Genomic DNA, 24,697 nt, shown 5'->3' with positions numbered 1-24,697 from the left:
TATCTCGAAAGAAGACTTTTTACCGGCGTTTTTAAACGCGTACAACGCAACTTTCACGGTTTCAAATATCCAAGGAGGTTTCCGAGGGGTAGGAATAGTTCCGTACGATGCAGATTATGTCATATCACAGCTCGATGTGAAATTGCATACGCAAACACCTCCGGGTAGCTCGGCTGGTCTCCCCGTCCCTTGGGAATCAAAGACTCCGAACAACCGAACCGAAGCCCAATCACAAAGCGATTATGTGAAAAATAGGATTGTACGACATCAAAATAGCTCACCAACGTCAATTTTTGCTGGAATAGATCAGATTGCGCGAGGTACAACGAAGGTTATGCATCGGCTTGCCCTTTTAGAAGGCGAGGTCGAATCACTTCGAAAGGTAAATGAGACCTTAAGTCGACGTCGCCGTGCGAAGAAAAAACAGCTACAGAGTGGAGGGTCACTTCGTATACAAGCTGGACAGGACCTACAGTCTCAACGAGAGGTTGATGGGCAGTTACATGACGAATTTCGTCAAATTGGTGGTCGTACGAGGCGGCGAATTGCGCGTGTACGGCGCTGTAGAATCTGCGGCGAGCCCGGACATAATGCGCGCACTTGTGGAAATGATGTAGAGACGTCTGAAGATAACGATTCTGAGTAGTTTCAATTGATGATAGGCGTTGTGGTTGAATTAATTTATACATTGTCGTATAAGGTCTGCCAAAGTGTGCAATTGGACCGTGGACTACGTTATTTGGTGTAAAATTAAGGATAGGGGCCACTTTCGAGAGTGATCTGATGGTCGAATTAACATAGAGTTTTATGATCTGTGTGAAGTTGACTCGGAATTTCCGAGCAAGCCCGGTAACATTCCGGCAACTGCGTCTAGTAGCACCTTCACTTGGCACCATTTCCCCGCAATCTCGATCAGCTACTGACCATTAACATTCCTCAAACGTGTGGTTGTCCAATTAATTGTCCCACATAACTGCGTAATCCTCTAAACGCAGCCAGGCATACCGTAGCGGGTTGTGTATGGTTTCGGAATCCCATGGCTTTGGTTGACGGTTGTGTATTACCGACTACAAGCAGAGCCGATACATACCTGATATAACACAGCCCTCCTTACACCATCCCGAGGTCTCTTGACAGAAAAAACGAAAAGTTTGGTTGAAATACTGGTTGAAAACTTCAGACAATATGACCCTGGAACACCTTATATGTTTTGCGAGACAGCAGCTTGCCGATTCCCCTCTGCGATGCACCGCCACTATTGCACTGGTCGGTATACTCTTACATATCATTGGCAATGAGATCGTTCGAGCCCGGGCTAGAGTCCCAGGCATGAAAGGTCCCAGGGGCTGGCCCGTCATTGGTAACTTGTGGGACATTCGAACCAATGCGGCAGCGAGGTTTTACGATTGGTCCAAAACGTATGGAGATGTCTATCAGATCCAAATGGGCAACACGCCCGTTGTGGTTGTCAACAGTGCCGTGGCGGCCAAGAAGCTGTTCGTGGCCAACTCGCAGGCTATCAGTTCGAGGCCGATCACCTACACGTTTCACAAGGTAAGTCACGGTCTTTAAACTTCATACTCTATATGCAAACACAGTCAGATCGCTTCCACTACAGCCGGCCTCACCATCGGCACCTCCCCCTACGACGACTCCCTCAAGCGTCGTAAGAAAGGAGCAGCCGCCGCGCTCAACAAACCTGCCATTCAATCCTACGTCCCGCACATGGACCTCGAATCCAAGGACTTCATCAAAGACCTTCTTTTCTACGGCAAAGCCGGAACCGTCGCGATCGATCCACTCCCCATGATCCAGCGTCTGTCCCTCTCACTCGCCATGACCATCAACTGGGGCGTCCGTGTCGCCTGTATCGAGGATCCCATGTTCATCGAGATCGTTAGGGTCGAGGAGGAGCTCAACTCATTTCGCTCCACGACGGGCAACCTGCAGGACTATATCCCGCTCCTACGTATGAATCCAGTAAACCGAAATTCTGCCAAGGCGCGAGAGATGCGTCAGCGCCGCGACGCTTACCTGCATACCTTGAACTCAGGGGTCATTGAAAAGGTCAACAAGGGCACGGATACGCCCTGCATACAGGCCAATGTGATCAAGAACGAGGAAGCCAAGCTTAACGATGTCGAGCTCACGTCCATTAGCTTGTCCATGCTGTCGGGCGGGTTCGAGACCGTTGCCACCACGGTGCAGTGGAGTGTGGCGTACTTTGCGATACACCCCGAGATCCAGGATAAGGCGTTCAACGCTATTCAGGAGTTCCAGGAGCCTTTGAAAGCCGAAACCTCAGGGCTGCCTGATGTGGCGGATGATCAGAAGTGTGTGTATATCGCTGCCATGGCACGAGAAGCGTTACGATACTTTACTGTGATTCCGCTCGCGCTGCCCAGGGCTTCGATTAGGGATGTTGTGTATGAGGGTGTTCGAATACCGGAGGGAACGACTTACTATCTGAATGCATGGGCTTGTAACTATGGTACGTTATTTTCACTCCCCTATCCCCCATAGGCGAAATACTAACAAGAGAAAACTACTACAGACAAAAACCTCTGGACCGACCCCGAGGTCTTCCGGCCCGAACGCTGGCTTGAAAAGCCAGACGCTCCTATGTTCACCCTCGGTATTGGGTATAGGATGTGTTCCGGTCATCTCCTTGCCCACCGGGAGGTGTACTTGGTATTCATGCGGATGCTCAGCAGCTTTCGATTCAAGGCGGTTGGCGAAATCAAGTGCAATCCGAGTCGGGACTTCAAGAATCCGGCCGACCTTATTATGGCACCGGAGCCCTACAGGGTGCTTTGCGTTCCCAGAAATGAGACGAGGTTGAGACGGGCACTGGATGAGTGGAACCCGCAGGGTTGAAGACTGAAAGGTTAGCCAAAGGATGATTTGCAAGGGGAAAACAACATTTAAGTCACACCTTATCTTGTAATGACTGTCAGGGGTACTCAGTGGAGTTTCAATGGGCTTTACAATGTATATATATGTACACGTGAGTCTTGGGTCTAACCTAGTACATAGGTCGCCTGCCAAAGTTCCTGCTTAACAGCGTGAATATTATCCAATGTCAATGTTAGTACCTTGTCAAGTTTTATAATTAAGTTGTTCTACAGATGTGAAGCGAATGAAAGAATCCTATGATTCAAGAGGTTTCAGGTAGAATCAGTGACATTCAGTGGTTCCAGCAATTAGTAATCTTTGAGGTCTCGCAGAAATTCCCCATTAATCACTCCTGTTGAAGTAGTTTCATCTTTATTATTTCAAACTCCCCAGTCGCATCATAATCTTTTTGCACCCGATATATCGGCAAAAAAATTTGTATGCAAGTATCTCTAGCTGCCTCAAGTTACCAAGATCAACGCACACCACCTCGTTGGTATTAATATGACCAACTAGCTTCTAGTAAGGAGATCTCCTTTCCCACCTCCTATGTTCGATTCTCAATATGTTCTAATATTCAAGACGCGAAAGTGTCCCTGTCTTCTATATCATCTCGGGCTCAGTGAGACGCCTGCGTACAAGTTCCGCCGGCCCAGCCGCCATCAAAACGACCAGGTTGATCTTTGTACAGAAATCGCACCAACTGGAGAATCTTCCAGCGAATCTGATGATCACGGCTGTTGTAGTTCATTTTGCCACCGGACATCTTCACCGTTACTTCGCCCGTAAACATCGCGTTTCAGCCCTGGACGTGCTGGGCAGAGCCCATGGGCATTCCAGTAGGATAGCGAAAGTAGCAATGATCCTCGGTATAACCTTACATAACCAACGTCCATTGATTCGTTGATACTTTCCCCGCAAAAAGTGTGACCGGTGCCGAGGGCCCCGACGAACGGTATGTTGAGGGGGGGAGATGCGACTCTGGCAGCCATTCTCCATGCAACCTTCCCAGAACAGTGTTGCGCTGCCGAAATCAAGTGACCCTGGCACCGTAATGTGAAAGCCAAAGCTAGCCTCGAGTTCTTATTCGTTATCATCAAGCACTTAGTCTATATGTCTGAGACTGTCCAGTACCCCCGGATAGTTACGAATTCCGCTGACAGGACGAAGTCCCGGCCCGCGCCTCTACACATGGAGTCCCAGATCTTCTCTTGGCGAAGATCGTTGAAGATGATCTATATAATGGATGCTTTCCATGGTTTATAGTGGTCGGTTCGATATCCCAGTTGTCAACTCACCTTCAAACCAGTCGAACAAGTCAAACATCATGAAGTTCGCCGCTATTTTCACCGCTGCCCTTTCACTCCTGGGATGCGGCTCCGCGAACCCCGTCCCAGGGGGCGAGCTTGCGATTCGCGCATCGACGGTGACACGAAGAGCGGAAACTGGCATTACTGACATTGATGGTGTTTGGGTTCCCTTCCAGCCAGGCTACTTGAGTGAGAACCCCCTGGATATCTAAACCGATTCTGTTTCTTCACTTGTCTGACAATGAAAAGCCGGAACGTACCTCCTTTTCCACAATTCTGACTTTGTCACTCTTCGCGGGACGGGTTATGTTCGGGTCCGCTGGGAGGTGGAATACTGGATGTCAGTTACCATTGCAGGTGTCATTGGAGGAAGATGAATGAACTCACATGATTCCTAGGCGTGCTGGGCCCACTGGCGACTTGACTATCACCCCAACTGGGTCATTCATCTGTATGTTGAGCATCATCAGATTAAGAACAAATTCCGCATTTCATTACCTAACTGAACCTGTTAGTGACCGCCGGAGGTGGTGGCTTCCAATATGCGGACAATAACCCAGCTCCGTTCTGCAACTCACCTTCTGGCACCAGCTGCGTCAATGCCACTGGCTCAGATGAGACTGGGTACACTTACGGGTTTCTGAAGAACCATTGGCGTAAGTTGCGTCCTTTGATCTGAATCCACCCCATTATAATTGTTGCTGGTACTTTTGACAAACACTTGCTTACAAACATATCCAGACAATGAATACTACTGGCTCGACGGCGATGTGACTGTCCATACCAACGAAGGAACCGGCCTTTACAACGTTGCTCTTGCGGTCGTTTGTAAGAACCTCCATCTTGTCTTGTATGTTTTTTTTTTGCAAACACTGACCATAATCCGTCAGCATTCGATGATATGCTCGCCGAGATTAATGATGCCTACCCATCTCCCAATCGCATTGGTCATGCGCTCGACCCGAAGGATAGTGTCTGCCCTTGCACTGGTTGAGGTGCAGTAACATCTAGATCGTTGTGTATTCCATGAACAAATCCAGTTGAGGAGTCGAAGGTTGGGACATTGGGTTGGTGGCGATGGGCCGCTAGGACACTATGGAATGGTTTTATGTTATCAAAACAGGCTAAGTGGAATACGGCGTGCTTAGTTAGCAGGCTTAGCAACTGTGTGTAATGGTATTCAGGAGAATAATCTTTAAGTGAATTTCGATACCAACTTATGTTTCACTTGATCTATCAGGTCTTATGAATAATGAGTGGGGCTAGGGACTAGCAAGCTATTCATTTACATGAGATAGCACTTGAGTTCTCCACGAAATGGTAATAGGAATGAAAAGAAACACAAATTTTTGCAGGAGGAACAACAAATGCTTAGTTCCCAGAGTTCTTACCTATCTTATGCTAGGTTACTCAATGCTGAGATGGACACTTGAGTATTGCGCTTGGACTTGCTAATGTGTCGTGCAAGAATAATACGGTGAAGCTCTGAACCTTAACCTGACCCTAACCTGACCCTAACCCGATGTTCTTGGGCTAACCATATAAACCATATTATCTATGGCGTCTGAAATTTGTGTCTAAGCTGACTGTTTTGCAGCCTAGTATACATTATCTAAATTGCAAAGGCATGCTGGTAATAATTACGGCGACATCTAGCGAGTGCGGCTGAAGATCTAAGTCGAAGCTTGCTTCTGCTCACTCCGGGTGGGCGTTAGTAGTCTGTAGTCTGCGGGGCAGGCATCAAAAGGCGGAAAGTGCCGCTGCGTGCCCACTCTCAACTCGACACCTTGCAACTTGGCGTAGGAACAAAAAGCGACGCGAGAAGAAAGTTTCCGACAGAATCTTCTTAAGCGACCTCACAGCAGAAGCTCACAGCGCATGCATTGATCAATTCAAATTCGCACCGAGACGGCTTCCTGCGTCTGTCGGCATCATTCAGCGGGCCGAAGCTGGGTCTGTTGATCCACTCACCGTTTCGTTTGCAGCTACGACGTACAAAATACAGCGGGCATACTGTTTTTCTGTCCTCGGTAGGGCTCGCATGCGACGATGAGGCTTCCTATTCTCTCCATCAGCCTCCTGGCCCTGCTCACTCCCCTTACCTCGGCCTGGTCCAAGGAAGGCAAGTTATGCTACCAAATTCTCTGTCGAGGTTCTCATGCTTACCCCCATTGCTTTAGACCAAGAAATCTTCCGTGTCCGCGACGAACTTGCAGCCCACGAAGGCCCCGACGTCTCCTTCTATGACTTCCTCGGTGTCACCCCCTCCGCATCGCAAGATGAGATCAACAAGGCCTACAAGAAGCGAACAAAGGCTCTGCATCCCGACAAAGTGAAGCAGCGACTCGCCGCCGAACGCGCCACCCAGGCTAAGGAAAACAAGTCGAAGAAGAAGCCCGGCGTCACCGTTACGAAGCCACCTTCGCAGGCCGAAATCAAAGCCGCTATCAAATCCGCTGGTGACAAACAAGCAAGACTAGGTGTTGTGGTTGGCATTCTTCGTGGCTCGGGACGAGCGCGGTACGACCACTTCATCTCCAACGGGTTCCCCGTCTGGAAGGGCACCGGTTACTACTACAGCCGATACCGCCCCGGCCTGGGAACGGTTCTGGTCGGCTGCTTTATCGCTGGCGGTGGAATGTTTCACTACGTTGCCCTGTACATGAGCTGGAAGCGGCAGCGTGAGTTTGTCGAGCGCTACATCAAATTTGCCCGCCATGCCGCGTGGGGCGACAACTTGGCCATTCCGGGTGTTGAGGCTGGTGCTACAGCCACTCCGCCTCCCGAGCCGGCTGGCGATGAACAGGCCCCTATGATGGCTGTCAATCGCAAGCAGAGACGCATGCAGGAACGCGATGCCAAGAAGGAAAATGCCAAGGAGGGCAAGCGTATGGGTCGTGGCCGCGGTGGACGCCCAGATAGCGGAAGTGCGACGCCTGTTCCGCAGACCCTGGCCAACAACGGTAGTGGACCTACGGGTGCGAAGAAGCGGGTTGTCGCTGAAAATGGCAAAATCTTGGTCGTCGATTCGCTGGGCGATGTGTATCTGGAGCAAGAGATGGAAGACGGCAAGGTTGAGGAATTCCTGCTTGATGTGAGTAGCCCCATTGCTTCATTGCCAGGCCAAACTGCAACTAATCATCTCAACAGCCCAACGAACTCCCTCAGCCCACCATTCGCGACACCGCGCTCTACAGGCTGCCCATCTGGGCTTACCAGAGGACCATGGCTCGCGTGCTCGGCAAGCACGTTGATGGAAACGAGTCTCTGGAGAAGGAATTCGAGGATGGCCTGACCGATGATGACTCCGACGCGCCCCAGCGCACTCCCAGCACTGACTCGGCCGAAGACTTTGAGTTGCTCGATACCACTAAGAGTGTTGAGGACTTGGTCAAGAAGGCATCTGGGAGCCAGAGCCAGGGTAGTGGAAAGGTGAAGAAGAGAAATAAGAAGAAGTAGTGGTTGTCCCAAAAGGCTGGTGAATGCGACGTGGAGGGTGTCTTCAAGCGTCATGTCTTTGTAATGATTTTGGCATAGAGTGGGGGGTACTGCATATTGGTCGGTATATGAATAGATAGGTGAACTATATGTCAAAATATTGGAAAGCAAAATTGTTCCTGCATGGAGTAGTGTAAAGGAAACCCTGCGTGCTCAATTAATGATTCCATGCCCATAACTCGTAACTGATAATAAGTTTGCAATATTACGTACCCCAGGTTGAGTCTTGTCGGCAAGCTGTTGGACAAATGCTGAAGTAGCTTATAGTCAATGTTAGTAGGTTGAGGAGTGATGGACGAGCTGCTCCATCATAAAATGATATCCAGCGTAAGTTCGCAGTCTTTGGAGGTCAGTACCGGCGCAGACTCAAATTATACAAGTATCCGAACAGTTACTAACGATTAGAGGAAAAACGAAACGAAAATAATGTTGTGCGTACCGGAGTTCGTTCGATCTCGGCCTCACGGATGAAGTTGACTATGTATCGGCCACGAAAAATTGGCGATTTGCAAGGAGCATGTCAAGAACCATAACTTAACAGGAAGTTCTTGTTATTATTTTGTAGTCCAGCGCTTCCATATTGAAGTCTCAAATTTCTTTCTTAGCTCTTTGTTGTGGTATAGCGATTAGTCAGCTGGAAGCCCCTTTCTTCGTTTGCCGTGGTGGATTGTGACAGAACAACGCATTGTACCCGCATACATTCCAGTATCCAACTCTTGTGGTGACCAATGAAGTGTTATAATACCCATTTCGGAGAGCTTCCTTTGTATCACTCAAGGCGTTTTCACTTCTTCTTTGGAAGTGTCATTGTTCAAGCAGGTGACAATCCATCTTAGTATATTTCCTGACGTAGCAGACAATTCAAGATGAAAGAGAACAACCGGAATCCGCATTAGGTGAGATGGAGTTAGAACTGATTGTATGTAAGACAATGTATCCGAGTGTTTCTGTTTTCCAGAATTTGTCACCCCATTTGCACGATAAACCTCGGCTATCCTCAATACAATTGGGAAGGTTGGGGCGCCGAGGATGGACATGATAAAGTAGAGTTTCAACTATGGAATCAGGCGACGGCAAATCAAGGTTGAGGGATTACAATCACCGCCGCCAAGTGGACTTATATCAATTATTTATGCAAGATTCACGCACGAGGAGCGGAATGGGAACCAGTAGTGTATGGCGACGACGTGCAAGGTGCCCGAGGATTGGATTTGGGGGAAAACTTTCATGTCGCTTCAAATGGGTTATGGTGAAGTCGGGAACTAATACGGCTACGGCGTGGCATCCGTCGAATTATCATGGTACGACGTTGTATGAGATGATAGAGTGGCCTGAAAGGACGGCTGGGTATGTGATACGACCTGATGGACTCATTAATACTGGGTATTCGTTTGAGGTCTCTAAAGCCTTGGGGCATGCTAATAAGCTTCGTTCTTGAGGTTTGTTACCGGAGTTGTATAAATTTCTGATATCGAGACTAGAGTTTCTTTGTGCTTCAAGAACTAAACTTCGCGATCTACCAGAGCAAGAGTAACTAAGTTGATTAATACTCTACCTAGCTTTAGTAGTTTTATATAAGCCTAAAGTACTTAGGGATCGAGTTAAGGTGTTAACTAGGCTTGTGATTACTAAAACTAGTACTATATTAAGATAAGTAGAAGAGCAATATTACAAATAAATTTTGTCAGATTAGAGGCTTTATTCGTTCAGTAAAGATATATGGGAAATAACTACCTACTCGGCTTCCAGGGGAACCCTAAATACACTGGTTTGTGCCAAGGTACCATGTACCCCTCTATATCTGACGCTAGACTTGTCCACGGTTAGTATAACACTAAATTAAAAGTAGGGGTTGGAAGAACAGTCCTCCTACTCTCAGTCACTATTTCCTTAATTTAAATCAAGCCACTAGTATGACGAGACCAATCGCAAACGGTTTGTGTTTCGTTACGATCTGTCTACTCGTCTGACATGAGACGCCATCCAAGACACCTAACCCCAAGATATCCATTCATGATCGCCTGAGTTTTCCGAGTCCAGAATTGAACATTCCACGGCCTCGAGCGAGCGTCGCCTCATGCTTTAGCTTGACTAAAGCGCCACAAGGACAATATATTCAGAAACAGCAGGCACTATTCGGGCAAGGTCAGGAAATTATCCATGGCATGCTCGGTTGGTCTGATCATTTCGCTTAGGTACATTGATTATCATGTCGGAAAGTACGCTTGGGAGCCATCGGGACGACTCCTTGTCTGGTGAAGTGGCCCAGAAGCGATCAACCGATGCGGACGGCACGTGGGTTACAAGTCGATAGCGACAAAAAATTCGGGCGTAGAGATGAGATCTCGTTCCCAACTACCGAACACATTTGCATGGCTGATGGAAAGACTGCTCGAACATAGCCGTAGTGTGTTCAGAATCTGGAATTGACAACGGAGCAAGCCACCCCCACGTCTGACATGACATCGCCGATCGGTGCCCCAAGCGTGTCAGGAATTCATTGGCAAAGAAGAACATGCTAACGGTCCTAAAGGCGAGTGTCGCGGTAGGCTTCACGCGCGTGATGAATAATAAATTGAAACACAACCAACACCAGACGAATGAACAAAATGCGTCACCGCATTTCCCCCTCCAGATCCCCAACCAAGTGGTTCTGATCTAACGCCATTAGGCCAACTTAGGCGTCAATGCTGCATCTCGACAAAGTGGAGGGCGCTAGCGCCGCGTAGTGCAGGGACCGTTTGAGATGCGCTGTCAGGGCGCTTTCCCTGCCTGATGAAATCGACCCCTCCATCGCCCAAATATCGTGCCAAATTCCAGGGCTTTCGTCATTCGAGGCGAGTTCATTGAACCCAAAAACCCCCTTTCATCATCATACATCGACACGGCTCTTGTCCATACTGCCTTCGTCTTTTCCCGATCGCTGCCATCTTCTAAACAACTACCTTCACAATTCAGACCTTCCACAGCTGCATACAGAAACCATCTGGCAATCTGTTTGTCATTGCTCAACGCACCACCCCCTCATTCCCGGACTCTTCTCGGGGTTTCCCTTTATTCTGCCTAACTTTAGTCGCTTGTGCACGATACCCAACCATTGCCCACCGCTCCTCCGTTCGAGGGGCCAAGGTACAATAGCAGACGCTGACCCATTCACTTCATCCCCTCTTCACTCGTCCACGAAACTACGTTGTTCCTAGTACCTTTCAAGTACATAGCATAGCCAATATAAAACAAGAGTTGACACAGCTTCGCTACCACAAAACGAGACCCGAGCATTTATCCCCCGACACGCTGACCATCTCCCTTGCCTTGCCGACCTGCTTGACCACTGAAGCAGATCACACACAAGAGACCGTTACCCAAAGTATCGTGCAGTACCGGCTTGTGCATTCGGCCTTCCACAGTGTGTTTGGCGAGGTTAGGAGACCCTTCATAAGCTCTGTGGTTTCGCTGACATTCAGTCGCATCACAGATCTTTCTGTGCGCTTTGCCCACGATGCAGCCCAACGATGAACTCTCATCTCTCTTCGCCCGCAACTTGACGCTTCACCCACAACCTGTCCAGGAATCGTTGAGGCAGCAAGAGCCGGAACCTATTATTTACTCCATCTCGCAGCACTACACCCACTCGGCCCACGTTATTTCCCGCGATGAGCCAGTTGCTGAATTTCCGCGACCGTCTTCTGAGCCTCCCCAAACACAGCAGCCAGCAGCCGAGTTGATTCTCAACAACCATGGCATCGACCACTCAACATTATCAGCATCGCAGATGGAGTTGTTCAAGACAGCAGAGGACTCACAGAAGCTGCGCCTAATTGAACTTTGGCGCATCTGCCCTCCAACCAACACGCATGAGAACCTAGCGGTAACTTGGATGAACACGACAGTGGAGCAGGAAGAGATGCTTGCTCAACTGCGATACGAGCGAAAGCTGGCCGAGGAGGAGCAACAACAGAACACCATGAGTCTCGACGGAACCCCCCTGACGCCGGTTCAAACTCCGGATGGTCGATGGATTGCCACTGCGGACACTGAGCCGTACATGCTCTCGGGCTACGAAGCCCTGGCTAGACGCGAGTACGCAGAGACTGCGAGGAAAGCATACGAAGAAATGTCGAAACCGACCAGCATGTTTTCGCACTTTGGCTCTGCTGTGGGTGGACCCATGTATCGACCTGCAATGGATCCCGTCTACAACAACGACTGGGCGCGGCAACAACAGGCGATGGAGAACCAATACGGAGCGTTTCAGATGGGCGGTGAAATGGAATTATAGAGTGTACATAACATGTCTGTTAGGACGCGGTGATTGATACTAGATCAATCCAGATTAAACAGGTACACATGCTGTTGGCAATGTGTTGGAAGGAGGAATAGAAGCTTGATGATGGACAACCATGAGTGGGACTGCACGTACGGCATACATCATGACCAGGAGGGATCTGGCGGGACTTCGTTGATAGGCTTTTACGACACATCTCCCCTTCATTTACCCTCTGATGTGGTAGACGAGATGTGTTGGGCTGACAGAATCTACTTTTAGATGCCAAGTCATCGATTTCGAATGCTAGTGCCAGGTACGTTTGCCCATTCCTAACCTCGTCTAATATCTCTTCAAGTCACAACATGTTCTGATGGGTCAACCATCATAACCTGATGCTTTGTGCCCCTTCCCCCCTATGACCCTGCCTAGTGCCATCGTCCTTGCCATGCTCCAAGGCAAGGCGAATTACGTATCACAATGGTACCACATTTATATGAAGGCCTTCCTAGCTAGTGAAATGTATTCTACTATAGCAGCCATCGAAGCTTATAGATTTGTTTGAGTTCCATTACTTGCATGTGCCTCATCTCGTACAAAAGTAGAATTCGGTGTCGGGCCTGTCTGTTTTAGACTGCACATAATTAAATACACAGATTTTGACTTTGGAAAAGGACTGGGTCCCGGGTTGCTAGTTATACGAAATCTTTTAACGGCACCGCCATCCAGCCTTCCCTATTTCTCATATTTATCCGTCATGAACTTCTGTAATGTGCAACATGGTGCTGCTCCTTTTCCTAGTTCATACTGTTAGTTGGCATAATCGTAAATATTGAAAATATTGCAGGCAAACAGACACCAATGGCGGGTATTGTTGGCTAGGAGTGATGTCTGCAGCGGAGGGAAGTTGCTTGGCGCCTTTGGTGGTATCTACATGGCAGGTAGTCTGCGTTAACTACGGCTCTTACGCCATTGACATTACGGAGGGGTGCAGGCGCTGGGATAGCATACAACTCTCTCTTGTTATTCCTTCTTTATGTAATCAATGTGCAATTTTGGCAGGCCCTTATTCTGCCTTTTCAGCCTGTCAGTTTGGCATGCTGCGCCTGCCAAGCATGATTTGTTTCTTAGTGCTTATTCCTACATATATATGAGGACAAAATGTCTGAAAACATTACATAGGGACGCAAACGATTGGATGCTAAGGTTCTGTGTCATATCCTACGACTCCTGTTGCTCATTTGCCAAGCTTGGCACTAATACGCCCAGGTGAAACATTGCACCCGCTTCTGGCTTGGTCAACCCCAAAGCCCAGTAAAATGCATATATCTATTGAATTTTACCCGTATGCCCGCGATGTCACCTTTCCTACGTCCCAACTCTCATTTTCTTTTATTCCGATTTCGAAGCGTGGCGCTGTGGCGTCTCTCAATGCTTCTAGAAACGGTATGGCCTCGCTCGTAACAACACCGACTTTGGCCTCGAGCTGGTCTATCCAATCTGGCTGTACCCGAACCAACGACTACTGGATCTGGGAATATGATGCAAAGGCGCAGGATGCACGCACGGTGCTCGGTGGGCCGACACAAACGACTGCTTGTCTGCCGCCGTCCTGGACCGAGGTGAATGGGGCGTTCATCGGCAGCGAATGCCCGTCAGAGTACACTTCAGCATGTCAAGACTCGGATGGGGCGGTGACATGTTGCCCAACGTGAGATAAAGATCCTAGTATCTACTTTATGGCCTCGAAAGTTGACATGGTAGACGTAGCGTGTACGACTTTACCTGCCAGACGCCTGGTGCATCGTCACATGGGTCCATGTTCCGCTGTGCGTCAGCGTTTAGCACAAATGGTACCTTAACTGTCACTCGGACAGATTTCGCAGTTAACACCATCACTTTTGACGTGGTCACCGCGAGAACGGACTTGCATTTGTTTGCATTGGCTGTGGTGTACGCAACGGAGGTAGGGTTTACACAGGTGGTATATCGGCATATAAGCGCTGACCCACAGACACTACTAGACTTCGACGATATCAGGGACCATATCATCGACATCGTCCAATTCCGCAGAATCTACATCGATGGGTGACCCCTCAGCCCTTTCGGCTGGAGCAGCCGCTGGGGTCGGAGTCGGGGCCACGATCGGATTTATTGGTATCACCCTGCTTGGCTGGTTTGCACTTCGACGGCGGCGGTCGAAAGGGGGGCTGGGGAATGGCGATATTGGCGGGCAACAGCTGCAGTACCAAAATACAGGAAGTGCGTACCATGGCTGGCAGCAGCAGCAGGCCGGGCCAGGAAGTGCGAGCCCGGCGGAACTGGGGGCACAAACGCAAAAACCGGTGGAAATGGGAACGTCGGACAAGCATACTAAGTAAAGATGTTCTTCAGTGGAATTGTTGAAACAGTAGGTTTGGACAACACATGGAATGGAGGAGTGCTTCTCTTTCGTTCCTCCTATGCATCCATGGAGTGGTGCTGTGGAGAAGACTTACAGAAGACCAGGTGAGTTACCTGACCGGTAGTAAACCGTTGCGTGAAAGACATTCAAACGAACTGCATCCTCTGATCGATCATCTTCAAATCATGTCAGTTATTCAAGTAACACAAGTATGTCAAACGGCAAAGCCAGCAGGAATGACTTTGGCAACTTGTGGGCATGCAGGGATAGCTCTACCAGTCCCCGTGATCAATTTATAAGTTATACCAACACTTTGATAACAGGTGGCAATGATGAGAACCCACCTGTCGTAATTAGCTTCTGAATTCCGGTATAATTAAAGGTCAGGAGCAGTTGCCTGCCTATATCGTGGTTGGCCACGAGTGTGGGCAACCTTAGTATAATGATAAATAAGCCGCCCATTTTCATCAAGAGCATCTTGGCGCAGCGGAAGCGTATGTTAATACATCTGACTCAACTGATATGATTTGAAGCTAACAATAAACAGGCGCCGGGCTCATAACCCGGAGGACCCTTGATCGAAACGAGGAGATGCTAAATTGAAAATTTTTGGGTGTGTCGTTTTTTGTGTAACTTATTTCTTTTCTATTTTGCAGAGTAGAAATGCTATATATAATATGCAGTATCACCTGGTCATCACCACACTATAATTGACATCTACTTCTCAGAATCAAATGCAAATGCCGGTAGTGCTGCCTTCGTGGCAGACTTGGTGTGATTGGTTTGAGATCCCCCCTGAAGTGCAGGAGCGTGAACGACATGCTCAATCTAGCAATATACAATATACTCGATAAGAACCTAGTATCGTGACTTTTGCCTATGTCACCGCTTACATTATATTCGGTTATCAATTATAAGTGAAACCACGAGCTAAGCTTCGTGGAAATCCCGTTTCAGTGGAACAACTGTGTTGATGCCTGGAACGGTTCCACAAGTGCTTCCTGGCTTGACGACGACACGAATAGGGATCGGATCCTAACTTTTTTCTTGGTTCTTGGCGATAATTGCCTAAGAGTCTGCGACTCATGTGTGTGATACCGGACTGTTCCGAGGCTGGCATTGTCTGTTCTCTGCGTCACGTCCAGGAACTAGACTATGGTAGCCGTGGTGGGCTAGGGGCACTTTTTGTGATCCCTCTAGCTGCGAAAGGAAACATACCTGCCCTAATAGCAGCGACTCTGTCCCTCATTTCCCTATCGACTGGCCCATTCGTTCAACAAGCTGTCCGGACAGTGGAATGTTCAAGTCCAACTGCAGGCACTGCTTCGATCCCCTATGCTCATTTTGTTCCACGTACGGGTAGCTATATAACTGAGTACAACAACCCCGCCGTTTCATATCCGGACGCAGACACTGCCATTATGATATACTCCAGTCAAGCAACCCCTAGATCACCCGAAAACCAGTTACGAGTCACTTGCTCAACGGGAAACTGCACATTCCCGTATGGCGATCCAACGGAATCTACAGACTCTGAGCTTGCCTCTCATTCGACCGTTGCGCTGTGCCATCACTGCACAGACGCGACGCCACTACTAAGGACCGAAGGGGCAAATACAGGCAGGGCGACAATGTCTCTGCCGAACGGCCATACGATTACAGCTTTGTTCAACAACATCAATTGTATGACAAACTCGAATTTGACATGGGAAGCCGACCTCCTGACCCCTGCAATATCGCGCCTCTCCCAATCCGCCCTTCTCAACGTTACCGTCGCTGCTTACAATCACGGACCCAAAGATGCCACGGCAGTTACTTGCGTGCTCTACACATGTCTACGTACCTACAGCAGTTCCATCGTCGAGAACCGGTTTGCGGGCCAGGAACTTTCTTCCACGCCAGCTTCAGAGGATCTACTTAGTTTTGCGGAACCCGAAAATTGGGATTATTTGGATGTAACGGCACCACGTCATCTGACTGCGGTCAAGTCGCCTTGTCGAGTAGACGGAGTGGTCTACTCGACTCGGAATTTCTCTCTGGCCTCCAACACTACCACCCTGTCCTTTTGCGAGGCACCGGCAGATGGAGAAGGTCCTTGCCAAGTGCGCAATATTTCAGCCCCTGAGGAGTGAATATACCGGCAAGATGGTAGATTCGCAAATGCCATGCGTGAGGCGCTGCGGGCTGCATTCCAGGGTCACTGTGACGATTACCGCGGGTTTAGCTGTGCCGGAAATGCTTCCACCGTCAAATGGCTCACTACGCTACAAAATGGAGGAAATACATCGATAACAACTTCTACGGTAAACTTTCAGAACGTCGACACATATTTCGACTCTTTCGCTGTCTCCATTTCGAATCGCTTCCGGATGACATTCGGAAGCAGCACGTATCGTGTCACGCCAAATGGCCAGGTCGCAGATGGGCTGCCTTTTGGCGAGGTACACGGAACAGCTTGGCAGACCTCGGGATGCACATATGCACAATTTAGATGGCTCGTACTGCCAACGGCACTTGCAGCCAGCACTGCGGCGCTTTTGGCGTGGATGATAGCGCGCAGTTGGACAAGGCGATATATACAACCGGTCTGGAAAGAAGACCTGCTTCCGCTGATACTTTACAAGGAAAGACTCCTTTCGGAGGACAGAACCACGAGTAAAATCAGTGGAGATCTTGAAGACGCAAGGAATTCTGACATTTCTGAGAAACCGCTCATGGAGATCAACCAGATGAGTAGGCTTGCGAGCCAGATACCGGTGAGGTTCCAGTGGACGAATGTTGGAAATGAAGAGCCGCAGGACCTGGGCGTGAGGAGAAGAAGAGTAAGAGATACATAGATAGACCAATCATTGTACCAGGATTAAGTATATTGGGTTCTGTGTGGTTTATTTAAACCCTGGCTTGGGGAATACCATGGAAACATAGCTTCTTGTTCCATCTACTGTTCGAAGTCGCGACCTGTACCGACAACCGGGACATATTTCTCACTAAGCATCGTCACTTTTCTCGGATCCGCTCCTCTTCATCTAGTTGAAGAAACTCTAGTTTCTCTGCTTCTAGAGGCACATCGGCGATATTTGAACTGGAACCATCAACGTTAGATATATTCACTTCCCATCCGTTCAATTATCCAGATGCTGGTATATCTGTATGAGAAGCGCATTGCCAGCCATAGCCTGCTTAATCAAAGAGCCACGGTTCCTTGCCGATTCCCTCGCCTGAATGGGTAATGCCTCTGCTATAGTACCGCTAGCCGTGGTAGAAAGGCTGGCCCCGTGCTTATCATTAATATCCTGCCTAGACTTTGCCTGGTAATCATCTTTACTGGCAAGGGCTGTTCTCCGTGCGGACGAGTCGCCAATCTCGACGAATATGATTCTATGAGCCGGGCTGCCTTCAAGTTCAGAAATGACTGGTTGATTGCATAACTCCGCCAACGGCGTGTTTTCCAACCGTCTCGCTTCGTCGCGGTCCAGCTCTGCACTCCATGTCCCGCCAAGCCAGGTCTTCCATGTGCATCGAGCTCAGTGATGACAACATAAGCCTTGGTACATAGAACGTGCAGTGCAGCATCGAGGTGCTTGGAAGGTGGTTGACTAGAAGTCTACCAGTCGCTTTGAGGCTTTGACCAAACGCAGGATAATTCCAACCAGTGAAGTAAACGCGAGGATATTAAGAGATTCTCAATGGGCTTGGCGTTTAGAGCGCAAACTAGTGCTTGTTTTAAATATAATATTCGTCACCCCTCAAGCTACCAAGCCAATTCAATTAGTAGGAAACAGAGTGTCCGTTAATAGTGATCGCTGCACTGTACAACTCTCGTGTTCCAGAACCTTGACCTGCGGCAAGCCGCCCATGGAAAACGACACTCGACCCGTTCGGGTCAATGTCCATTCCACCTGGACCGTAAACCCCCTTGTTATCGACAGTGCGGATCAAACTGCCGCGGTTCCCGTACGAACCGTCAATGGTACTCGAAAACGCATATTCGATACCATAATCGTCGCTCGAGTAGCAATGTGTGCTGTAGAACAGAATGAAATCCCCGTTGGGTATTTTGTACAAGGCCGGGGCCTCCACGACCCCGTCATCGGATGCACCCTGGTTATCGAGAATAGTCTTGGGGCCATCCAGGAGCGTGGTAGCGTCACGAGCCATGCGCTGAATCTTGATGGGCGTCGATCTGTAGGATCCAGATGGTGTGCCGCTCTGGCAAGTAGTGGCCCCTCCCAGACTGTTTCCATCAACCTTCCAGATGATCCAGCGATCTGTGCCATCATCGTAGCCAGACGCGTCAATAACGCCTCCGCCAGCGGCGTCACAGAGTAGTGGTGTGCTCGCGGGGTTGAAGGGGCCAAGGTCGCTCCTGGAAGTGGCCACACCAATGCAGTGGCTACCGCCAGATTGACGGGCGGTATAGTACATAACATAGACTCCGTTTTCCTGTAGGGCTTAGTCACCTAGAGTGTAAAGGTTGCATTACTATACGAGACCTACGTTTTTCTGCACATCCGGTGCCCAAACTGCCTGGTCCCCAGAATCAACCCACGCACCCAAGGTTGGTAATGCATCATTTCCGATGAGCGTCCACGAGACTGCGTCGGATGATGTGGCAACGGGGACATTCTTGCCATTGGAAGATGTTGCATAGGCTTTCCATGAGCCGTCACCCCATATCAGGGAGGGATCGGGGAAATCCACTCCAATGAAGGGGCCATTGAAACTCCGGCTCTTGACATTGTCGAAATTGGTTCTTGTGATGTTGGAAAGGCCTACAAGAGGTGCGTATCTGGTCTCGGGGGTGGTAATCCGGCCTGCTGGGAAACCTGCGGCTAAGCTCGCAGTTAATGCGAGAAAGAGGCTTTTCATGATTATGAAATAAGATTTAGATACGGATGTAATAGATCAGATGAGCAGATACTCGTGTCCATACTGGGCGGTTCGAGGGGTGTACTTATCATATAAGTCAGAAAATGCAGACACTAGGCAACCCCTGATGACCCTGGACCTGGCCACAACGTAGGTGAATGATGAAGAATAGCCCCCGTCCCGACGCCATCCTCGTGGACTCATTCTCGCTCGCCACGTGTGATTCCTCCTAGCGAGTTCGCAGCCCCCAAGACAGCCAATAACAGGCCACCATATATCACGTTCGTCCAGTCTTGTGACACGTTACACGGTAATGCTCGTCATGCTTGAAAGTCTTTTGACACTCCAAATAACACCTAACTTATTCGTTGCTGCTGATGCCACTTTTGATACGTTGAAGTTGTATTGTGCATCAACTAATTTCCGCGTGGACACCACTACATTTGGAAGATGGCCAACCTGGTTGGTACCTGACAGCCTACGACAGCCCAGAACGACAAAACTGACAACCCCCTAAGTATCCCAAAAGAAAACAAAATGAAGAAACGCCCTATTCAGACCCAAGGTACTACAATCACCAGGACAATCACCAGGCCAATGACCAGTGCAGTGCAGTTACCTTTACTAGTATAGTATGCACGGAGGTAGATTTGAGTCCCAAGGTTGGTACAGCATGCCCGCTACTTATATGGCGGATAGATGGTGTGCACCAGACAGCCCCCAAATTTCCGACACTAAGAATAGCGCTGACTCGTGCATGATACGCGCCCATCCGCCTAGCGATCGACTCGTGGTTGCAGTAATTCCACCTGGGAAAATATCTTGCTTCGTAACGTCGATGTAGTTGGCGAAGCTTAATTTGACGCCGGACGGCATCTGCTTATTCTTAATCGGGTTGAGTTCTCGGCCAAACCCCCGAGGCCACTGATTCTAGCAGCTTTTCTTTAGTGCAACTCAATGAATCATTGCCAATCAATTCTCTTACCAGTTGATTATCGCGCGGTGCAGCCTGTTTGTTTCCGAACTGTCGGTCTAGAATCTAACTACTTAGTACTTAGGTTATTGCAAAGGGGGTTGAGGGGGCTGGTCCTTCGGCTGTCAGATAGCTATGATGTGCGTGTCAACTACGCAGGTAAGATTCGGCAGTCTTTCAGGTGAATTTACATTTTTACCAAGTAGTCGATGATGCACCAGCTCGGCCTGGGATCAGCGAATATAACGACTTCTACGGCGCCTGCACCGGTGGAAACAGCTGCACATGGTACCGGCTAGCACCCGTGAGGATGCGAGTCCTGGTTTTCAGGTACAGGTGGTTGATGTTGATAAGGTAGCCTGGAGTACGATATTTTCTGACGCACCCTAAGCTTGATTAATTGTGGCTTTCCTGAGTATTCCTCCGAGTTCCAACCCTGTAGCCGTGTGGGAGAGCATTAAAGGTACAAGTACACTTGAATTGAAGAGGGATTCCGATAAGTTGGTGCCAGCCCTAGAAGCACCTGCAGTACTCTTGACTCGCCAATACTTGTCCCATGATCTTACCCCACCACGCGAAATAGTGTAAAGCTACCGTACATACATACGCATGATTCGACACTAGACTTTTCCTGTGTAGTTCTCCACGCTACAGATGACTAGCAATCATTTAGTAAGGGATGCCGCAATGGCGGTCAGATGGTCTTAGTGGGAAGATGAGTCGAAATTGAGGGACATAAAATTTTCAACAAACTGAGGTGTTAAGCTGAAGGATATTTCAAACTCTCAGCGAGATATACGCAGAGCAAGAAATCACCAAGATCACATCCTCTTCGTCTGGTTCGTCCATGACTAAAACTAACCAGTGGGTATTTAGCGGCCACTGTATTTGCTTGGCTCAACTACGAACCTTGTAAAGCAAACCTCTTCTCGCCTCCAACCCGTCTGGTCTCCTTGGTCAGCTACCAGCCACAACTACAAGCCACGTTTACTTACCCTTCCCTGATGCCAATATGATCAATCGTAATAGTTCTGCACTTTGAGACCCTTGAACTCAAAAGCCGTACCTTCCCTCTTGTCTATCACGGTCTTGTGGTGCACATCCTTAACCCTCGCGCGCACATATTCGGTGCCAGTAACAACCGGTTTAGTAGGGTCCCTATCTTCCTCGGAGATCAGTCCGAGGCGATCCAACAAAGGAGAAGGAACGGTCTTCATGGGTGTATGAGCTCCAGGTCGGCTGAAGTATAGAAGACCCAGGCGAGGAATGTGGATCTGGTCCTTTGGCGGCGTGACGACGCGGTGGATGGTTGATTTGATGAATCCTGTTTCGGTGTCGGCCAAGGTTTCTATAGTTGGAAGGGATTGGTAACTCACCATTGGTAAGGAAGGTGAGAGTATCTGCGGCATTGCAAGTGATGCCACCGTCAACAGGCCTCACGTACTTCCACTGGCCTTCGGGGGTCTTGATCTGCAATCCAGCGACGTGCTGCGAGAAAAGCAGTGTCAAACTGCCGAAATCGGTGTGACCGCCCTTGGAATAGGCTTGGGCTCTGTCCCATTCTTCCTGGGTTCTGACATTGTAGATCATATACCGAAGATGATCGTCTGATTCTTCATCATAGGCGTGTGCATCAGCCAGGTAGTTCTCCGGCAGTTCTAGAATGATGGCAATCAGAACGAAGAGCTTGCGAATGACCTTTTCCCAGACATCTCGGTGGAACCTGGCAATCTCTTCATAGTTGTCCTTGACGACTTGGTGCTTGCCCACATCTGCATATGCCGGGATGGCTTTGGGGATATTTAGCTACTCCTATGTAAGTATTAACTGCGCCAGCATGAATGACCGTCCATGGAAATTGACAGTCACCATTTCAATGTTCTCTTTAACCCCCGTATCACCAACCCAGCGTGAGTTTTCACGGTAGCCGAAGTACTCGCCTTCGGCAAAGTTGCAAGGGAAAGTTCGCTTTTCCTCCAAGGGTTCCTTGAAGAACGTGTTGCCAATACTGAACTGGCGGAGAACACGCTCATCGTCGATTCCTGTATTGACGACGCACCAGAATCCAGCTCTGGTCACTGCATCATACAACTTCTCGGCAAGTTCCTGCTTGCCACCTGGTTTATCGAACTGCGACAAGTCAATCTTGGGCAGCTCAGCCCATTCGAGGTGTTCTGTCGTCGTTTTTGGCCGGCTCCATGGCTTAATCAGCACTTTGTTAGTGCTTAATGGTTGGGCTGCTGGCGTTTCGAACGTACTTGGGTGTCAGAGAACAGAATGCCATAGGCACCCGTGGGTGTCAGGACACTGAACGCAGGACACCGGTGGGCCGCCGGAGGGGTGTTTCGGACAAAAGACTCCCGAGTCATGATTACAATCTATGTGAAGCTTTGGGATGACGAGAGTCAAGATCCTTGGCATCGCCGACCCTGCTGTTATGCCGGGTCCAAGCGGCGGCCTAGCTATCTATATAAGGACCATCTCGAAGTAGGATAGGGAAGGAGTTGTCAGAGCCACAAGTGTCATCCGAGGCGGGCCGGCTTCCACCAGGTAGGAAGCCGTTTGTGGCGGCTAGAGAGCCGCTTGTGGCGAATGAGAGCCGTTGAAGCCGTTTGCAACGGATAGGGAATCGCTTGGTTGCAGATAAGGAGCCGCTGTCCAAGATATTGGCCGAAGTCGGAGGAACACAGACATACGGAAGCAAACATCCAGAATCCAAGAGAGAACCTCGGCTGGCTATAAGTAAGGAGTCGAGACGGAGGAAGATAGAGAGGGCAGAGATCAATGCATCACCGTGGGAACCCCTACCTGAGACCGCCAGTGACCACCCGGTGCTACGTAGGAGGGACGCCCGTTACTCCCCATCACTCTGTACTATTGCCTTCGGCCTAGCCGTACCCTGACGTTGGGGCCATGGCTGTAGTAGGCTAGGTGAAAATGAAAGAGCAAGGTCTGATGCGTAGTAACTTGGCGATGTGCTTGTCTTGCTGGGGATATCAAGTGAAGGTTAGAATCAATGGTGCAATGAGTGGAATACCTCAGTAAAAGGGGTAGCTGAGAGTCTCAGTAAGTTAAACAGAGAATTAACCTGCCGTGGCCTGATAACTTAAATGGAGTATCTTAATTCTTATTAACTGGGACGAATATACAAGAGCCGGCCAAAAACAACGGCTCGAAATCAGCGAAGCGCAGACGCGTAGCTGGCACGAGAAGCTCGAGGGGACGGCGAAGGATCACAAAAGCCTGTGGGCACTGCAGAGGTGGGCTAGGCTACGGAGCTGGGCCCCCCCTGAGGCCCACGGCTTGCCAGATCTCCGGAGGGACGCCGGCGACACGCTTACGGCACGTACACATGATGAGAAGGCAAAATTACTAGCTGAGAGGTTCTTCCCAGACCCGTGTATAGATCTATCGGACCTCGATTGCGGCCTATTACAGACGAGACCAGAGCTGAACGTCCCTAGGGAGGTGACCACAATGGATATCGAGTCTATCATCAAAGGAACGGCTGCTCGGAAGGCTCCCGGCGACGACCTGATCCCCACTGGCCTGCTAAAGGCCTGCGGTGAACCCCTATGGGAGATCCTAGCGGATCTGGCAACAGCTAGCTTTAGGCTGGGGTACTACCCGGAGCGCTTCCGCTCAGCGAGGGTGGTTGTTATCCCTAAGCCTAATAAAACGACAGCTCAGAAGCAGACCCCTGGCGGCTGGCGCCCCATTGCCCTGCTTAGCACGGTAGGGAAGGTAATAGAGACGGCGATGAGCCAGCGTATCACCAAAGTAGCTGAGGCGGCCGGCCTACTACCAAACGGCCAAATGGGTAACCGCGCTGGGAGGTCCACCGAACTGGCAATACGTATAGTTGAGGACGTGGTCTATACGGCGTGGAGACGCGGGGGCATCGCCTCGCTGCTACAGCTAGACATCAAGGGGGCATTCGATACGGTCAATTACAGACGGCTGATTTCCATATTAGCCCGGAAAGGCTACCCGGAGTGGGTTCAGGAGTGGGTACGCAGCTTCGTGGAGGATAGAACGGTACGCCTCCGGTTCGATGGCAAGGAGTCAGAGCCAATCCCCCTACGAGCTGGCGTCCCCCAGGGGTCACCGCTATCCCCGATACTGTTTATATTATACATTTCAACGCTGTACGAGGAGCTAGCGGAGCAGCATCCACTACTTTTAGTAGTCGGGTTCGCGGACGACACGAACCTGCTAAGCGTCGGCACCGATCCAGACACGACCTGCCGCCGGTTGGAGAGCGCATGGGCTACGTGTCAGCGGTGGGCAGTGAGGCACGGGATGGAGTTCGCTCCTGACAAAAGTGAGCTAATGCACTTTACTAGGGCCCGAGAGCCCTTGCCGCAAAGTATTCGCCTTGGGGACGCCACAGTGTCGCCGGTAGTCTCAGCCAGGTTCCTAGGAGTCTGGTTCGACCGCAAACTGACGTGGCACGCCCATGTTGAGCGTGTTAAAACAAAAAT

The 24,697-nt window shown here is 49.7% G+C and overlaps 8 protein-coding genes and 1 pseudogene across 9 annotated transcripts; 7 read left to right on the top strand and 2 right to left on the bottom strand.

Moving 5' to 3' along the window:
- Positions 1–890: 890 nt before the first annotated feature.
- On the top strand, positions 891–3,128 carry BCR38DRAFT_444437 (cytochrome P450). The gene is made up of 3 exons (XM_040860941.1): positions 891–1,554; positions 1,603–2,491; positions 2,555–3,128. The coding sequence occupies exons 1-3, from the start codon at positions 1,186–1,188 to the stop codon at positions 2,875–2,877; spliced, it is 1,581 nt and encodes a 526-aa protein (XP_040712698.1). The 5' UTR covers positions 891–1,185; the 3' UTR covers positions 2,878–3,128.
- A 776-nt stretch (positions 3,129–3,904) lies between these two features.
- BCR38DRAFT_444436 (uncharacterized protein) lies at positions 3,905–5,390 on the top strand. Its single transcript, XM_040860940.1, has 6 exons — positions 3,905–4,394; positions 4,455–4,545; positions 4,604–4,656; positions 4,721–4,861; positions 4,947–5,033; positions 5,096–5,390. The coding sequence occupies exons 1-6, from the start codon at positions 4,142–4,144 to the stop codon at positions 5,197–5,199; spliced, it is 729 nt and encodes a 242-aa protein (XP_040712697.1). The 5' UTR covers positions 3,905–4,141; the 3' UTR covers positions 5,200–5,390.
- Positions 5,391–5,991: 601 nt separating this feature from the next.
- On the top strand, positions 5,992–7,874 carry BCR38DRAFT_444435 (uncharacterized protein). The gene is made up of 3 exons (XM_040860939.1): positions 5,992–6,327; positions 6,386–7,299; positions 7,356–7,874. Exons 1-3 carry the CDS (start codon positions 6,255–6,257, stop codon positions 7,662–7,664), a joined length of 1,296 nt encoding a protein of 431 aa, XP_040712696.1. The 5' UTR covers positions 5,992–6,254; the 3' UTR covers positions 7,665–7,874.
- A 3,328-nt stretch (positions 7,875–11,202) lies between these two features.
- On the top strand, positions 11,203–11,982 carry BCR38DRAFT_412438 (uncharacterized protein; the record flags this gene model as incomplete). Its single annotated transcript, XM_040858694.1, has 1 exon — positions 11,203–11,982. One exon carries the CDS (start codon positions 11,203–11,205, stop codon positions 11,980–11,982), a length of 780 nt encoding a protein of 259 aa, XP_040712695.1.
- Positions 11,983–13,415: 1,433 nt separating this feature from the next.
- Positions 13,416–14,348, top strand: BCR38DRAFT_488440 (uncharacterized protein; the record flags this gene model as incomplete). The annotated part of the gene is made up of 3 exons (XM_040864271.1): positions 13,416–13,678; positions 13,738–13,933; positions 13,992–14,348. The coding sequence occupies 3 exons, from the start codon at positions 13,416–13,418 to the stop codon at positions 14,346–14,348; spliced, it is 816 nt and encodes a 271-aa protein (XP_040712694.1).
- A 495-nt stretch (positions 14,349–14,843) lies between these two features.
- Positions 14,844–14,968, top strand: BCR38DRAFT_t281 (annotated as a pseudogene). Its single transcript has one exon. The product of its transcript is annotated as a tRNA-OTHER (tRNA).
- Positions 14,969–15,456: 488 nt separating this feature from the next.
- On the top strand, positions 15,457–17,208 carry BCR38DRAFT_412436 (uncharacterized protein; the record flags this gene model as incomplete). Its single annotated transcript, XM_040858693.1, has 2 exons — positions 15,457–16,473; positions 16,567–17,208. 2 exons carry the CDS (start codon positions 15,457–15,459, stop codon positions 17,206–17,208), a joined length of 1,659 nt encoding a protein of 552 aa, XP_040712693.1.
- Positions 17,209–18,139: 931 nt separating this feature from the next.
- BCR38DRAFT_460161 (glycoside hydrolase family 43 protein) lies at positions 18,140–19,240 on the bottom strand (the record flags this gene model as incomplete). Its single annotated transcript, XM_040862380.1, has 2 exons — positions 18,140–18,814; positions 18,869–19,240. 2 exons carry the CDS (start codon positions 19,238–19,240, stop codon positions 18,140–18,142), a joined length of 1,047 nt encoding a protein of 348 aa, XP_040712692.1.
- Positions 19,241–21,229: 1,989 nt separating this feature from the next.
- Positions 21,230–22,497, bottom strand: BCR38DRAFT_497940 (gibberellin 2-oxidase; the record flags this gene model as incomplete). Its single annotated transcript, XM_040864779.1, has 4 exons — positions 21,230–21,537; positions 21,590–22,019; positions 22,083–22,437; positions 22,472–22,497. 4 exons carry the CDS (start codon positions 22,495–22,497, stop codon positions 21,230–21,232), a joined length of 1,119 nt encoding a protein of 372 aa, XP_040712691.1.
- Positions 22,498–24,697: the final 2,200 nt, after the last annotated feature.

Source organism: Pseudomassariella vexata (assembly GCF_002105095.1).
Source record: "Pseudomassariella vexata strain CBS 129021 chromosome Unknown BCR38scaffold_12, whole genome shotgun sequence".
NCBI lineage: Eukaryota > Fungi > Ascomycota > Sordariomycetes > Amphisphaeriales > Pseudomassariaceae > Pseudomassariella > Pseudomassariella vexata.
This window is presented reverse-complemented; position numbering and strand designations above follow the sequence as displayed.